This window comes from Peromyscus californicus, unplaced genomic scaffold (genome assembly GCF_007827085.1).
Source record: "Peromyscus californicus insignis strain IS unplaced genomic scaffold, ASM782708v3 Scaffold_8__1_contigs__length_139910024, whole genome shotgun sequence".
NCBI lineage: Eukaryota > Metazoa > Chordata > Mammalia > Rodentia > Cricetidae > Peromyscus > Peromyscus californicus.
The window spans coordinates 41,979,804-41,996,249 of record NW_026294606.1 but is presented as its reverse complement, the minus strand read 5'-3'; the positions used below and the strand labels follow the sequence as shown (position 1 = coordinate 41,996,249).

General features: G+C 38.2%; 2 protein-coding genes across 2 annotated transcripts; both read left to right on the top strand.

Annotated features, from left to right (window-relative positions):
• The first annotated feature begins 677 nt into the window (after window positions 1-677).
• LOC128104516 (olfactory receptor 2W1-like) lies at window positions 678-1,619 on the top strand. Its single transcript, XM_052729485.1, has one exon. The coding sequence runs from the start codon at window positions 678-680 to the stop codon at window positions 1,617-1,619; it is 942 nt and encodes a 313-aa protein (XP_052585445.1).
• Window positions 1,620-14,382: 12,763 nt separating this feature from the next.
• On the top strand, window positions 14,383-15,324 carry LOC128104409 (olfactory receptor 2W1). Its single transcript, XM_052729312.1, has one exon. The coding sequence runs from the start codon at window positions 14,383-14,385 to the stop codon at window positions 15,322-15,324; it is 942 nt and encodes a 313-aa protein (XP_052585272.1).
• Window positions 15,325-16,446: the final 1,122 nt, after the last annotated feature.

The window sequence follows — 16,446 nt, the reverse complement described above, 5'->3', positions numbered from 1 at the left end:
CCAGGAAAAGGCGCAAAGCTACACAGAGAAACCCTGTCTCGAAAAACCAAAAAAAAAAAAAAAGAAAAAAGAAACCAAATAAAATGAATAAAAAATTTCTTAATTAAAAAAAAGAAAAGAACGAACACAGAAGAGCCAGTAGAATGGACTTTAGAAATATGGTGAGATTAAAATCTTCCATCACATGAACTTTTTATCTATTCTATTCCTTACCTGCACTCTGAACTAAGTTATAGCCTCAAAATGCCTATTCTTTGAGATTTAGACTAATAAAAATAATTTGCATATTAAAAAAAGAGAAACCAAAAGGTCACGTTATTTTACAACCCTGTCTTTTTCAAACTTTCAAATATGCATGTGAAGAATGCACACCTTGATATAAGAGTAAATTCTTCAGGGTCATCTAGATAAAAAGAAAAATCTAATATTAAACTCATTTGCCATCAAAGGATCCTCAACAGGTACAAGACAAGTTGACTATAATAGGCAACATGTATGCATTAATTCTTTCAATTATTAACCTAATTTTTCCCTGCAGCTCATTCTGTATTCTACCAGTTACTTTCATAGTCTACATTAACAAATTATTTCTTGTTCTCCTTGTCACACTACTCACTACCTCCCCTCTACCTCCCTCTCCTACTCTTCTGACTCTAGAATATAAACACTGAAAGACTATGGACCCAAGGAATCACAGTGCTCTGCATGGTTTTATCCTGCTTGGCTTCTCTGACCATCCTCAACTGGAAATGATCCTCTCTGGAGTTGTCACCTTCTTTTACGTTATTACCTTAGTGGGTAACACAGCTATCATTCTTGCGACCCTCCTGGATCCCCATCTCCACACACCAATGTACTTTTTCCTCAGGAACTTATCTTTTCTGGATTTGTGTTACACAACAAGCATTGTCCCTCAGATGCTGGTTAACTTGTGGGGACCCGATAAGACCATCAGCTCTGTGGGTTGTGTTGTTCAGCTTTATGTGTATATGTGGCTAGGTTCCATTGAGTGTCTTCTCCTGGCTGTCATGTCCTATGATCGTTTCACAGCTATCTGTAAGCCACTGCACTATTTTATAATCATGAATCCACGTCTGTGTATCAAGATGATTGTCATGGTCTGGAGTATTAGTTTGGCCAACTCAGTAGTATTATGCACACTCACTGTGAATTTGCCTCGATGTGGACACAACCTTCTGGATCATTTCTTGTGTGAGTTGCCAGCCATGGTCAAGATAGCTTGTGTAGACACCACAGCAGTTGAAATGTCTGTTTTTGCTCTGGGCATTGTCATTGTCCTTACGCCCCTTATCCTTATTCTTATTTCCTATGCCTACATAGCCAAAACTGTGCTCAACATGAAGTCAAGGGCAGGCCAAAAAAAAGCAATGAATACCTGTGGGTCTCATCTCACTGTAGTGGCTATGTTCTATGGAACTATTATCTACCTGTACTTACAACCAGGTAAGAGGGCCTCCAAGGACCAGGGCAAGTTCCTCACCCTCTTTTACACCATCATTACTCCAAGTCTCAACCCCCTCATTTACACCCTAAGGAACAGAGACATGAAAGATGCACTGAGAAAACTCATGAGGTTTTACCACAGATTGCAGAAATAAGGAGGAGCTAGAAGTCATAGAAAAGTAAGGCAATGAAATAACTTCTCTAATTTAGATTCAAATAAGGAATGATCTTTGGATCATGGAAATCAATGGTTGAAGTAATTCTTACATACAGAACTTGTATGGATGCAAACAACTTGAGGACCATCATGCAGATCTTCAGGTTTCTAATCATTGGCTTGTTCTCAGGGAATACATGTCACTAAGGATCTCTGTTTGCTAAAATGTAGCACAAAGGGACTCTAAATGTAAACTTGAATGCATTTTAACTTATTTGGCAGCCCCATGGAAACTGCTTTGTCTCATTCTATATTTTCTGTTAATGCTCACATATTCTAAAACATTGACTCAAATTGTTTCATGCCCATTGTATTTTGCACATTAAATAACCATACACAAATAATTTGAAGTGTTTATTTGTCTGTCTGTCTGTCTGTCTATTCTTGAGTCAGGTTTTCATGAAACCAAGACTCTCTCGAACTTCTTATGTATCTGAGGATGACCATGAGCTTCTTGATCCTCCTGCCTCAACCTCCAAAATACTGGGATTATAGGCATGTGTCACCACAACAAGTCCATGTCACAGCCATGTGCTACTACACCCAGTATGTATGGTGCTCTGGATTGGTAAGCCTTCTACCAACAGCACTATACCCCCAGGCCTATAAACAATTGTGTATATTGAATCTTTTTTAATCATCCAAACATTTATTCATATTTAGCTCAGATAATGCAATATTATGGCAGCAATCATCATAAAGGCCACTTAAAGAGTGACTTGTTTACCCTTCATTCAGTGATACTTGGTAATAACATCTTTTGCAATTGCCTTTTTTTTTCTGAGATGTGTAAATGAAAGCACGCAGATGAACTTCTAGGAATTAATCAATGCCTAGGTGAGCTAATCAGCATGATCTGACATGAATAGCCTTTGACTGGAGATGCAAATGAAAATAAATAATAATGATGATGGCTAAGTCAAATATTCACTTTAATAAATTGCTTCTTTGAACAAGGAATCATGTCAACATTCATGAGATTTGCCACACTGGCAAAAGCTCCACATAAGAAGATTAATACTTTTCAGTGCTTATACATTAAGGAGAAGGTATAGAGGCTAACCAGATCTTTACCTCTCCCTCCATTCCTCCAAGTACAATCCCCCTGTCTCTTCCCCACCTCTGCAGCAAAACACCTGCTGCAGCCTCAATCCCCACCTCATCTCTAGTGGATCCCACAGATCTTCCCCTCCTAACTTCCTTCCCCCAACTTGTTGTTTTACTCTAGCCCCCAACTCCAGCAGGGACACCCTAAAAACCCAAAGACCACTCCTTCAAGGGAAGCAGGTAGACTAACTGCAGATCCTCACTTTTCCTTGCATTCCTCCAAGCCCAATCCCTCAGTCTCATACCTCAACCTCTAGCAGACCTTCTGTGCCTTCTCCTCACCCCCTGTCCCCATTGCCAGAGAACTGAAAAGCAGATCCTGGTGGAACATCTAGCTTTCCTCCCTCTTGTGAAGCCCCACCACTGCCCCCAGCCCATCCTCATAACTAAGCTTCAGGTCCCAATACCCAGAAATACATTTTACTTGGAATCCCCAGTGGCCAAACCTATCAAGACCCCCAATGTATTTTCCTACAGGCAGCACACAGCCACCACACTCTCCTACCAACCAGAGAGGAAACAGAAACCAAGGAACAAAACACCCACCCAACAAAAACAACACCAGATATCAGCACCTAGAATTACAATCTTCCCAATCCAAAATGCCTATACACTAGTGCAAAAACAAAATTAATAACAGCCAGAAAAAATATGTCTTCACTAGGAACCAGCAACCCTACCATAGCAGGCCCTGAATATTCCAACATATTTGAAAGACAAATAAAAGACCTTAAAACATCCTTTATGAATTTAATAGAGTTCTTTAAAGGAGAAAAAATAAAACCCTTAAAGGAATCTATGAAAATACAAATAAACATTCAATGGAAACAATGAATAAAACCATTAAAGACCTGAAAATGGATATAGAATCAATAAACAGAGAGAAATCGGGAAAAGAAATTTTAGAAATTCCAACAGAAACAAGCTGGTTCCTTCAGTTGGTGAAGGCAATCTTCACCAACAGAATACAAGAGATAGGAGAGAGAATCTCACTCATTGAAGACACAATAGAAGAAATAGATTAATTGATCAAGAAAATGTTAAATCTAATAAACTCCTAGCACAAAGCTTCCAAAAAGTCTGGGATACTATAAAAAGGCAAAATCTGAGAATAATAGAAATAGAAGAAGGAGAAGAAACATAAGTCAGATGCACAGAAAAATACTGTCAATAAAATCATAGAAGAAAATTTTCCTAATTCCTGTGGGCAAATCCCTGGGAACTCTCTGGCCAGTCTTTTCAGAGAAGCAGGTAGGTTAACTTCAGATCTTCATCTCTCTCTCTCCATTCCTTCAAGTTCAATCCACCAGTCCCAGGCCCCGCTCTCCAACAGACCTTCCCTAAAGAAGGATATCACTATCAAAGTACAGGAAGCACACAGAACATCAAATAGACTGGATCAGAAAAGAAAGTTCACTCAGTATAATAACAATCAAAGCACCAAACGTACAAAACAAAGAAAGAATATTAAAAGCTGCAGGGGGAAAAGATCAAGTAAGATATAAAGATGTATTAGAATTACACCTGACTTGTAATTTTTAATTTATTTTTATTTTATGTGCATTGGTGTTTTGCCATGGATGTCAGGTCCCCTGGAACTGGTGTTAAGACAATTATGAGCTTCCATGTGAGTGCCCGGATCCTCTGGAAGAGCAGTCAGTGCTCTTACTTAACTGCTGAGCCATCTCTCCAACCCCTACATCTGACTTCTAAGTGGAAACTCTAAACACCAAAAGAGCCTGGACAAATGCTCTTCAGACTCTAGGAGACCACAGATACCAGTCCAGACTATGATACTCAACAAAACTTTCAAAAAATCACTGTAGATGGAGAAAATAAAACATTACATGACAAAAACAAATTTAAGCAATATCTATAAACCCAGCCCTACAGAAGGTTATAGAAGGTAAACTCCAACCTAAAGAGGTTAACTACATACAAGAAAACACAGGGAATAAATAATCCCAGACCAACAAAGTCAAGAGAAGGAAAGCACAGGTACAAACACACACAAGCACACAAACAACAATAACAACAACAAAATAACAAAAGTCACTGTTTATTGATGTCTCTCACTATCAGTGGTCCCAATTCCCCAATCAAAAGACACAAATTAACAGAATGGATGCAAAAACCAGAATCCATCCTTCTGCTGCATCCAAGAAACACACCTTAAAGCAATTCCACTGAAATCAGGAACAAGACAAGGTTGTCCACTCTCTCCATACTTATCCAATAAAGTAGTTGACATCTTAGCTAGAACAATAAGAAAACTGAAGGAGATCAAAGGGATACATATTGGAAAAGAAGAAGTCAAAATATCTTTATTTGCAGAAGATGTAATTGTGGTGATATTGTGTTCCCCAAAATATTGTGCATCCTAATAAATTTATCTGGGGGTCAGAGAACAGAACAGCCACTAGATAGACATCGAGGCCAGAAAATGGTGTCACACATACTTTTAATCCTAGCATTCCAGAGGCAGAGATCCATCTAGATCTCTGTGAGTTCAAAGCCACACTGGAAACAGCTAGGCATGGTAACAAGAGCCTATAATCCCAGGAAGTGATGGCAGGAAACAGAAAGGTATATAAGGCGTGAAAACCAGGAACTAGAAGCTTTTGGCTGGTTAAGCTTTCAGGCTTTTGAGAAGCAGTTCAGCTGATATCTATTTGGATAAGGACACACAGGCTTCCAGTCTGAGGGAACAGGATCAGCTGAGGAATTGTGAGGTGAGGAAGCTGTGGCTTGTTCTGATTCTCTGATCTTTCAGCATTCACCCCAATACCAGGCCCTGGGTTTGTTTTTATTAATAAGAACTTTTAAGATTCGTGCTACATATAATAGCATATATGTGTCCCTAAAAATTCCACCATAAAACTCTTACACCTAATAAACACATTCAGCCAAGTATCTGGACACAAAATTAACTCATAAAAATCAGTAGTTCTTATATATACAAATTACAAAAGGTCTGAGAAAGAAATCAGGGGAACAACACATTTACAACAGCCTCAAAAAATATAAAATATCTTGGAGTATCTCTGATCAAGTAACTGAAAAACTTGTATGATAAGAACTTCAAGTAATTGAAGAAAGAAACTAAATAAGATGACAGGCACTGGTGTAACACACCTTTAGTCATAGCACTATGGAGGCAGAGGGAGGTGGGTCTCCAAGTTTGGTGTCAGCCTGGTCTACAGAGAGAGTTCTAGGACAACCAGGGCTATGCAAAGAAACCCTGTCTCAAAAAAAAAAAAAAAAAAAAAAAAACAGAGAATGAGGAGGAGAAAGAGGAGAAGGAAGAAGAAGAAATTGAACAAGATACCAGAAGATCAAGAGATCTCCTGTTCTCATGGACTGGTAGAATCAACATAGTAAAAATGACCATCATACCTAAAGACATCTACAGATTCTATGCAATCTCCATTAAAATTTCAACACAATCCTTCACAGGTCTTGAAAAGACCATTTTCAGCATCATATAGAAAAATAAAAAATGCAAGATAGAAAATACTGAATAATAAAAGAACTACTGGAGATATCACCATCCCGGATTTCAAGTTGTAGTACAAAACTATAGTAACAAAAACAGCATAGTATTGGCACAAAAACAGACCCATTGATCAAGGAAATAGAATTGAAGACTCAGACATTAAACCCACTCACCTATGAACAACTGGTTTTTTCACACAGAGGCCAGAAATACATACTGGAAAAAAAGACATCTTCAACAAATGGTGCTAGTCAAACTGGACCGCTACATGTAGAAGAGTGCAAGTAGATCCAAACTTATCACCCTGCAGGAAACTCAACTTCAAGTAGATCAAAGACCTCAACATAAACCCAGACACACTGAACCTGTTAGAAGACAAAATGGGGAGTAGCCTTGGACTCATTGGCACAGGATAAGACTTTGTGAACAGGTACTAAGATCAACAATTAATAAATGGGACCTCATGAAACTGAAAAGCTTCAGTAAGTCAAAGGACACCTTCATTCCAAATGGCAGCCTACAGAACAGGAAAAGATTTTCATCAACTCCACATCTGATAAGGGCTAATATCCAAAATATATAAGGGATTCAACAAACTAGGTATCCAAAAACAAATAACCCAATTTTTTAAAATGGTACAGATCTAAACAGAAAATTCTTAATAGAGGAAACCAAAATGGCTGAGAACGCTTAAAGAAATCTTTAACATCCTTGGCCATCAGGGAACTAGAAATCAAAACTACTTTGAGATTTCATCTTATACCTGTCAGAATGGCTAAGATCAACAAAACAAGTCATAGCTCATGCTGGTGAGGATGTGAAGTAAAAGGAACATTCATACACTGCTTGTGAGTATGCAAACTCATCCAGCCACTATGGAAACCTATACGGCAGCTGTTCCTTCAGAACATCAGAATTTATCTACCTCAAGACCCATCTATACCACTCTTGGGTATATACCCCAAGGATGCTTCATCCTACCACAGGGATACTTGTTCATTCTACTTCATTGCTGCTTTCTTCATAATATCCAGAAATTGGAAACAACCTACTTGCCCATCAACAGAAGAATGGATTAAGGAAATGTGAGTATTACTCAACCATTAAAAAATCACATCATGAAATTTGCAGACAAATGAATGGAACTAGAAAAAATCATGCTAAGAGACATATATCAGGCCCACAGAGACAAATATGGTCAGTGCCTTCTTCAACCATCATCAGAGAAGCTTCCTCCTGTAGGAGATGGGAACAAATATAGAGACCCACAGCCAGACATTAAACAGAAAGTAGGAGACTGTAGATGTAACCAACGGTCTTATTAAATAAGAAACACAGAGCCAATTCAGAGAAGAAAGCCAAGAGGTGAGAGCCAAGAGCCTCACCCTTCCTGATTCAGGGATCCTCCTCAGCCAAGAGAGCTCTCCGAAAGAGGAACCCTCCTTCCTGTGTCTCTGTCTCTAATCTCTCTGTTCTGGCTTCTGATTGGTTGTAAACCCAATCATGTGACTGCCTCGTCACTGCCTGTATGTACCGCCCTCCAGGTCCTTAAAGGCGTACACCACCACTGCCACGCACTTGCTATGGCTCTAATAGCTCTGACCCCAGGCAATTTTATTTAAAATACCACCACAGGAGACCTTGAAACACTCAGCCCTAAATGGGATGTCTATATCAAATTCCTCCCTTCAGAGTTCAGGGAACTCTGTGGAAGAAGAGATGGAAAGAAGGAAGAGCCAGAGGGGATTGAGGACACCAAAAAAACAAGGCCCTTTAAATCAACATATGAACTCATAGAGACTGAGACAGCATGCACAGGGCCTGCATGGGTCTGCACCAGGTCCTCCGCACTTACATTATGCCTTCCAGTTTAGTGTTTTTATTGGATTCCTGAGCATGTGAATGAGTAGAGCTCTGACTCTCATGCGTTCTCTTGGACTCTTTTCCTTCTGTTGGTCTGACTTGTCCAACTTCGATGTGATAGTCTTTGTTTTATCTTATATTTTATTTTGTTACTTTTGAAAAAGAATGCACGAGTGAATTAATGAATGTCACTAGAGTAAAGGTTAATAATGGTACTGTCATTTCTAACTACTGGGAAAGGGAAAATTGGTTTTCTCTAATAGAGTGAGACTGAACATATCAACCACTCCAGGGCAGATCTCATGTTCAGAAGTAGTTGACCAACAAGTAATGGACTCCACAGTTTTTGTGAGTGTACTTTTATTTGGTTATCATTTGTGGGTTTTGTTGTGGTGGCTGTTTGTTAGTTAGTTGGTTCTCTTTTGGGTGATCTTGTATTTTGTTTTGTAGGATTTGGGAGCTTTCTTGTTGTACTGGGTTTTTGGTTTGTTTTTTGAGGAAGAACTTAGAGTTGTGTGGGTAGGGAGGAGGAGAGGATCTGGACGAACTTGAGGGAAGGGAAGAATATAATCAAAATATGTATTTTAAAATTGTTTTAAACAATAAAATTATTAAAAATAAATAAATAAAAAGCAAAGAACCTAACAATTGAGAAAAAAGAATACATGAGGAAATTTCCACATACTATAAATAAAACCATAAAGAAAAGGGTTGAAATGGAGAAAGATTATCTTAGGCATTTTAATAAATATTGGTATCAGCTTTCTACAAACTGATAAAAAGTAAACATTATTACATTCTAAGATGTCTCAATGGGTTGAAATCATAAAATACACTGCTGGGCGGTGGGATGCACGCTTTCAATCCCAGCACTTGGGAGTCAGAGCAAGGCAGATCTCTGTGAGTTCCAGGCCAGCCAGGTCTACAGAGCAGGATCCAGAATAGACACCAAAGCTACACAGAGAAACCCTGTCTCGAAAAAGCTGAAAAATAAATTAATAAATAAAATAAAATATAACTTCTATGCATGGTTACTATGTGTCAATCATCAGTGTATTATTGTATATCTTAACCTTACTTAATCCTTATACTAAAACTTTAAGGTATTTCCTTTCACAATCCAGACATTAAGATAAAGCATAGGCAATTAGGCAATTGTCTCAAGCATATGAAATTGATCTTGGGAACCACAAGGACTTCAAGCCCAAACTCTTGCCCAACAATTAATCCATCTAAGCACTACATTGTAAAATGGCCACTTTCATGCAGAGGAAAACAGTGAAAGTTTTTTTCTTGCTCAGTGACAAGAAGCCATTCACATGTGATCATGTATCATGTGGCAATTAATTTGTGTCATTTTATTAAAGTGATTCTTGGTGACATGGAATTATAATTCAAGGAAGATAATACAGCTGATGATTACCAACTACCTCATCAAAGTCTTTAGAGTCCTTACTGGTCCAGGACCTTGTGTTTAAATAAGCATCCTGTGAGACAAAAACAAAATTAGCAGTAATGGGCACTGACGTATTTAATCATGCCTCATGATCACCAAGACAACTGAACAAAAATATAAATATAATCAAACTGAACTTACTGCTTGGGGCTTTGGAGCACACACCCTTTCTTTCAGGGGCAACTGTTCTCAGTTTGAGCATCTGAGGCAACAACTGAGTCATAAAAGAAGGAAATGTAGCTTAAATTGGAAATGCAGTACCTTATTTAAGTTAATCTGCTCAAAGCAAACTTATTCCTATCATCAGTGTGTGGTGTCATGGTAAGGTCATTTTATACAGCTGAATTTTTGCCATAACCTTAGTTTTCAAAATATACATGAAGAGAACACATTTTATTTGTAATGCATTCATAGCCTAGAGAAGTAATTCTAAAAATACATCCTTTATTCCTCTGTCCTTCAGCTTCCCTGCATGCTGTGCAAGTTTCCACTTCTTAAAGCTGTCTTAATAAAATGTCAAGGTGATTCTGCCAGTGTTTCACTGTCTGTCTCTCCACAGCACCTCAGGGAAGTCAACTGAAGGCTGGTGTTCTTGGGTTCCAGACAATACTTGTGGATTTTGCTCAGTGTTTGTTCTGGATTATCTGGTTGGTATTCACATTTCTCTACAATCAAGACATGTTTCTATGTTCATCCGGAGGTAAAGGAAGCAGGGAGAGCCTATGACAGCTGCAGCCCTGGGCTGGAGTCACCTGTGGAGAGTCTCTGAGGCAACCCCATGAGGAAGAGCTGCCTCATAGAGACGCTACCTGGAGATGCTGAGACAGCTGCAGCCTTGCAGAAGGACACTGAAGCCTTGCTTCCAACATCCTGGACCCTGGCAATGGAGAGGTAAGACATCAGGGGCCTTTTCCCATACAGTAATGTTAATCTTGATATTAGTACTGGAAAATAGTTTTTCTTGATTGCCACAAACATGTGAGACGTGAAAGAAAAGAACTTCAATTGACACAGGGGACTATTCAGGCTTCTGCCCAGAAGTGTAAGAACAAATACTTTAGATCTCTACAGAGAAATTATTCCTCTTTGTCCAAGTTATACAGGAGAAAATGAATTTATTCATTATTAGAAGAGGAGAACACAAAGCTGTATCTTAATTGTTTTTATTTCATACATTTTGACACCACAGAAATGTAAACAAGTAATATAGATGTAATTAAAAATGAAGAACTGAAATTTTTTATTCTTAAAAAAATTGTAGTTGGACAAGATTCAGACTTCTTTTGATCCATTTCTAAGTTTCATGATATGAAATACTAAAAGGATTGATGGCTTTTTTGTATATTTACAGGGCAGAAGGATTTTTATTCTTTCCTAAATTAATCTCTGAGCTATAGTGATAGTGAAATGTATTAAAGAAATGACAGTATCAGATTGATTTCAATTTTAAAAGAATTTTCATTATTTGTGACAAGTGTGCCTGTCAAATCCAATGTGCACAGACTACCGTTCCTCTGCTGAGACAGTTTGTACTGCAACACTTCTCAGGTGATCATTTTTCTTTCTGTCCAGGATGATCAATAGCAAAACTCAGGCTCAGTTAACTGTGAAAAGCTAGTGTTAAAGAAATCATGAAATGACTTTCTCCACATAACTGCTTCAAACAGTAACTAGCACTATAACCAGTTAGTCCAGTGAATGTGCATACTTTTGAATCGGGGCCACAATTTAAAGTAATTTCCTCATAATCATCATGGAAAATATTTGAAAGATCATAGCTAACAAAACACAGAATTTTTATATCGTATCTATGCAGAGGGGCAGATGAGGATGCACTAGAGGCACCAGTTTCATACTTAGCTGGAATTATTTTAACAATATTTTATACATCACCTGTTGAATGTCAAGAACATCCCCATGAAGCCATCACTATGACCTTTGTTGCAATCTTATCCATCACCTGTAGAAGCTCCTTTCTGCCTTCTCTGTGTATCACTATTGGATGTGTGATCTGCTATATCACAATTGTGTCAACACAGTACAGTAGGGTGCAGACTTGTTATTTTTTGTTCAGATGGCAAGTTGTCTTTGTAACATTGGACAATAGATGCTGGTCAATAGCTCACTTGACATAAATGTTGGCAGTCCTCAGATGCTCATGGGTATCTAAAGAAATCTATGTCGAAGTACTGTTGAATTGTGCTGAATTCATTAGTCCTGAAAGTAGAGACTAATGTTATAAATTATGTTCAGCAAGCTGAATAAGTGTTGTATAGATAAAACTATTTTCTCATTGACTACTACTAACTATCACTTCACTTGAGTAATGTCACAAAATAGAAGCTTAAATTTTAATGGAAAACTATAATAACTGTATATGATTTTCTACTGATATTTAGAGTGTGCTTTTTTTTCAATAGATTCTTCTCTCATACAGTACATCCCAATCACAGTTCTCCCCCCTCCACTCATACTACAGTGTGTTTTTATTTGTTAAAATTCACAGATAAATATATTGGGGGCATGTAGTAATATAGTGGATAGAGAAAAGAACCTTGGAGATAAAGTCGGCTTTCTTGGAATTTTACCAGTGTTTGGGACAATACTAAACAATCCTAATACACATTTTCATGATTATATGAATTCTGGTGGCCCTGCATTATTCTAAGCCACTTACAAATTTTGCTCATTTGATTTTTTGCCCCAGCAATAGGTGTTTCTATTGTTCACACACACAAAAAAAAAATATGGACAACTGAACTCAGCAGTTTTCTTAAGTTTTTCTGGTATCACATAGTAAATGATGGGAAGAGATGAGACATAAATGAAAAATTTATTTTTAAGAGTGAAAATTGGCTTTATTATGCTTAGGAGAGGAGAAATAGTGACAGAAAGAGCATTCTACTCTTTAAACTATTGTCTAGAGGTGAGCAGCCTCCTTATAGTTTCACAGCTAAGTTAAAATTGTATTACCAGTTCTGTATACAATCGGGCTGCGAGAACAATATTCATAAAGGAATTGTGAGCATAGTACAGTTCTTCAAGAAATAGCTTCTCCCCTACCCTATAGGATAGGAGGAGATGTGTAAATATATAACAAGAAAGTAGATTCAACACGCCAGGATAAAGGGCACAGATATGGACGGTTAGAGCTTGACATTCAGAGAACAATTTGTTTCTAATTCTACTTAGAAGTTCATGCCCCTGTACTACAAATTCACACTAAGAGGAGAGTCAGAGAACTCACTGATGGCAGGGCCATAAAGTACCCGTGAACCAGAGCAAGTAATCCATGCTCAGCAGAAGCAACCAAAGCTTCAGCCCCACAACCTCCGGAACAGGGTAGGTAGAGAACCTCGCAGGGGAGGAAACTTTCCTTTAGAAACTGCAGCTCTCACAAGCTCACCTTCCCTGGCTTGTTCCCAGGTAGGATTTTGTGCAATTTGCATGTGTCACCCAATCAGTGTCTTTCTTCTGGACTTCAAACTCTTGAACACAAGTTCTTTACCTCTGTGTCATACTGGCTCTCTGTAAGAGTTCCGTATACATGAATAATCTAAGAAGAATGCATGTATGTGCCTGTTTAACATGCTAAGAATTAACAGGTAAATTTAAAAAACAATAAAAATCTTCAAAAAAAAGAGGAAGCAGGGTTTTAGATATAAATGACATTTGAAATGTTTGAAAAAAGAAAAAAACAGTGAATGTGAAAAATAATGTGTAAGGTAGGAATAATAAGGCTTACACAGGTAACAAAGCACGCAGGTGCATGAAGGCAGTCTTCTAAAATCATCTGATACATATTAAGCACATGGATGACAAGACCTTAATGAACCTTGAAATTGTGTAAAAGCATAAGACAAGAATCAAGATAAGGTATCATAATGGTTTAGATTAGGATGATAGTGGCTGAAATTTTTTTAAAGTGAGAGATACAATATACATATATTTTGTATTCAAATATATCAGAGTTAGTTAGAAGAAAGGCTAAGTATATAAAAAAGATAAAGGGGCCAGGGAAAACTTCTAGAATACTTACATAAAAACTAGAGGACCAGCCGGGCGGTGGTGGCGCACGCCTTTAATCCCAGCACTCGGGAGGCAGAGGCAGGCGGATCTCTGTGAGTTCGAGGCCAGCCTGGGCTACCAAGTGAGTTCCAGGAAAAGGCGCAAAGCTACACAGAGAAACCCTGTCTCGAAAAACCAAAAAAAAAAAAAAAAAAAAAAAAAAAAAAAAAAAAAAAAAAAACTAGAGGACCAAAGTTCTCTTAGAAATAGAAAAAGAAGAATGAAGAACATTTGTGCTTTTAATCTGACATTAACAAAATAGCTAAACTTATACACGACTTCACTGACCAGGCAGAAGGGTATCTTCACTAAGCTCTAACTACCTTTATAAGAAACCAGAGGGTCATGTTATTTTCACAACCCTGTCTTTTCCAGATTTTCAGATATATATGTGAATTGTTCACATCTTGAGATAAGAGTAAATTCTTCAGGGTCATCTAGATAAAAAGAAAAATCTAATATTAAACTCATTTGCCATCAAAGGATCCTCAACAGGTACAAGACAAGTTGACTATAATAGGCAACATATATGCATTAATTCTTTCAATTATTAACCTAATTTTTCCCTGCAGCTCATTCTGTATTCTACCAGTTACTTTCATAGTCTACATTAACAAATTATTTCTTGTTCTCCTTGTCACACTACTCACTACCTCCCCTCTACCTCCCTCTCCTACTCTTCTGACTCTAGAATATAAACACTGAAAGACTATGGACCCAAGGAATCACAGTGCTCTGCATGGTTTTATCCTGCTTGGCTTCTCTGACCATCCTCAACTGGAAATGATCCTCTCTGGAGTTGTCACCTTCTTTTACGTTATTACCTTAGTGGGTAACACAGCTATCATTCTTGCGACCCTCCTGGATCCCCATCTCCACACACCAATGTACTTTTTCCTCAGGAACTTATCTTTTCTGGATTTGTGTTTCACAACAAGCATTGTCCCTCAGATGCTGGTTAACTTGTGGGGACCCGATAAGACCATCAGCTCTGTGGGCTGTGTTGTTCAGCTTTATGTGTATATGTGGCTAGGTTCCATTGAGTGTCTTCTCCTGGCTGTCATGTCCTATGATCGTTTCACAGCTATCTGTAAGCCACTGCACTATTTTATAATCATGAATCCACGTCTGTGTATCAAGATGATTGTCATGGTCTGGAGTATTAGTTTGGCCAACTCAGTAGTATTATGCACACTCACTGTGAATTTGCCTCGATGTGGACACAACCTTCTGGATCATTTCTTGTGTGAGTTGCCAGCCATGGTCAAGATAGCTTGTGTAGACACCACAGCAGTTGAAATGTCTGTTTTTGCTCTGGGCATTGTCATTGTCCTTACGCCCCTTATCCTTATTCTTATTTCCTATGCCTACATAGCCAAAACTGTGCTCAACATGAAGTCAAGGGCAGGCCAAAAAAAAGCAATAAATACCTGTGGGTCTCATCTCACTGTAGTCTCCATATTCTATGGAACTATTATCTACATGTACTTACAACCAGGTAAGAGGGCCTCCAAGGACCAGGGCAAGTTCCTCACCCTCTTTTACACCATCATTACTCCAAGTCTCAACCCCCTCATTTACACCCTAAGGAACAGAGACATGAAAGATGCACTGAGAAAACTCATGAGGTTTTACCACAGATTGCAGAAATAAGGAGGAGCTAGAAGTCATAGAAAAGTAAGGCAATGAAATAACTTCTCTAATTTAGATTCAAATAAGGAATGATCTTTGGATCATGGAAATCAATGGTTGAAGTAATTCTTACATACAGAACTTGTATGGATGCAAACAACTTGAGGACCATCATGCAGATCTTCAGGTTTCTAATCATTGGCTTGTTCTCAGGGAATACATGTCACTAAGGATCTCTGTTTGCTAAAATGTAGCACAAAGGGACTCTAAATGTAAACTTGAATGCATTTTAACTTATTTGGCAGCCCCATGGAAACTGCTTTGTCTCATTCTATATTTTCTGTTAATGCTCACATATTCTAAAACATCGACTCAAATTATTTCATGCCCATTGTATTTTGCACATTAAATAACCATACACAAATAATTTGAAGTGTTTATTTGTGTCTGTCTGTCTGTCTGTCTATTTTCAAGTTAGGTTTTCATGAAACCAAGACTCTCTCGAACTTCTTATGTATCTGAGGATGACCATGAGCTTTTTAATCCTCCTGCCTCAACCTCCAAAATACTGGGATTATAGGCATGTGTCACCACAACAAGTCCATGTTACAGGCATGTGCCACCACACCCAGTCTGTATGGTGCTCTGGATTGAATCCAAGGCTTCATACATGCTAGGTAAGCCCTCTACGAACAGCACTATATCCCCAGCCTTATAAATAATTTTGTATATTGAATCTTTTTGAGATCATCCATTTATTCATATTTAGCTCAGATAATGCAATATGGTAGCAATCATCATAAAGGTTACCTAAAGAGTGACTTGTTTACCCTTTGTTCAGTGATACTTGGTACTAACATCTTTTGCAATTGCCTATTTTTTTTTCCTGAGATACACAAATGAAAGCACACAGATTAAAGTGTTTTAAAAGTGACCAACAGAGGGCTGGAGAGATGTCTCAGTGGTTAAGAGCATTTGTGGGTCTTCCAGAGGCCCTGAGTTTGATTCCCAGCACCCACATGTCAGCCCACAACTGTCTCTATCTCTAGTTCCAGGGGAATCTGGAACCCTCTTCTGTACCCCAAGGACATCAAGCACACATGTGGTACACAGCCATCTATTCAAGCAAAACTAAAATAAAGT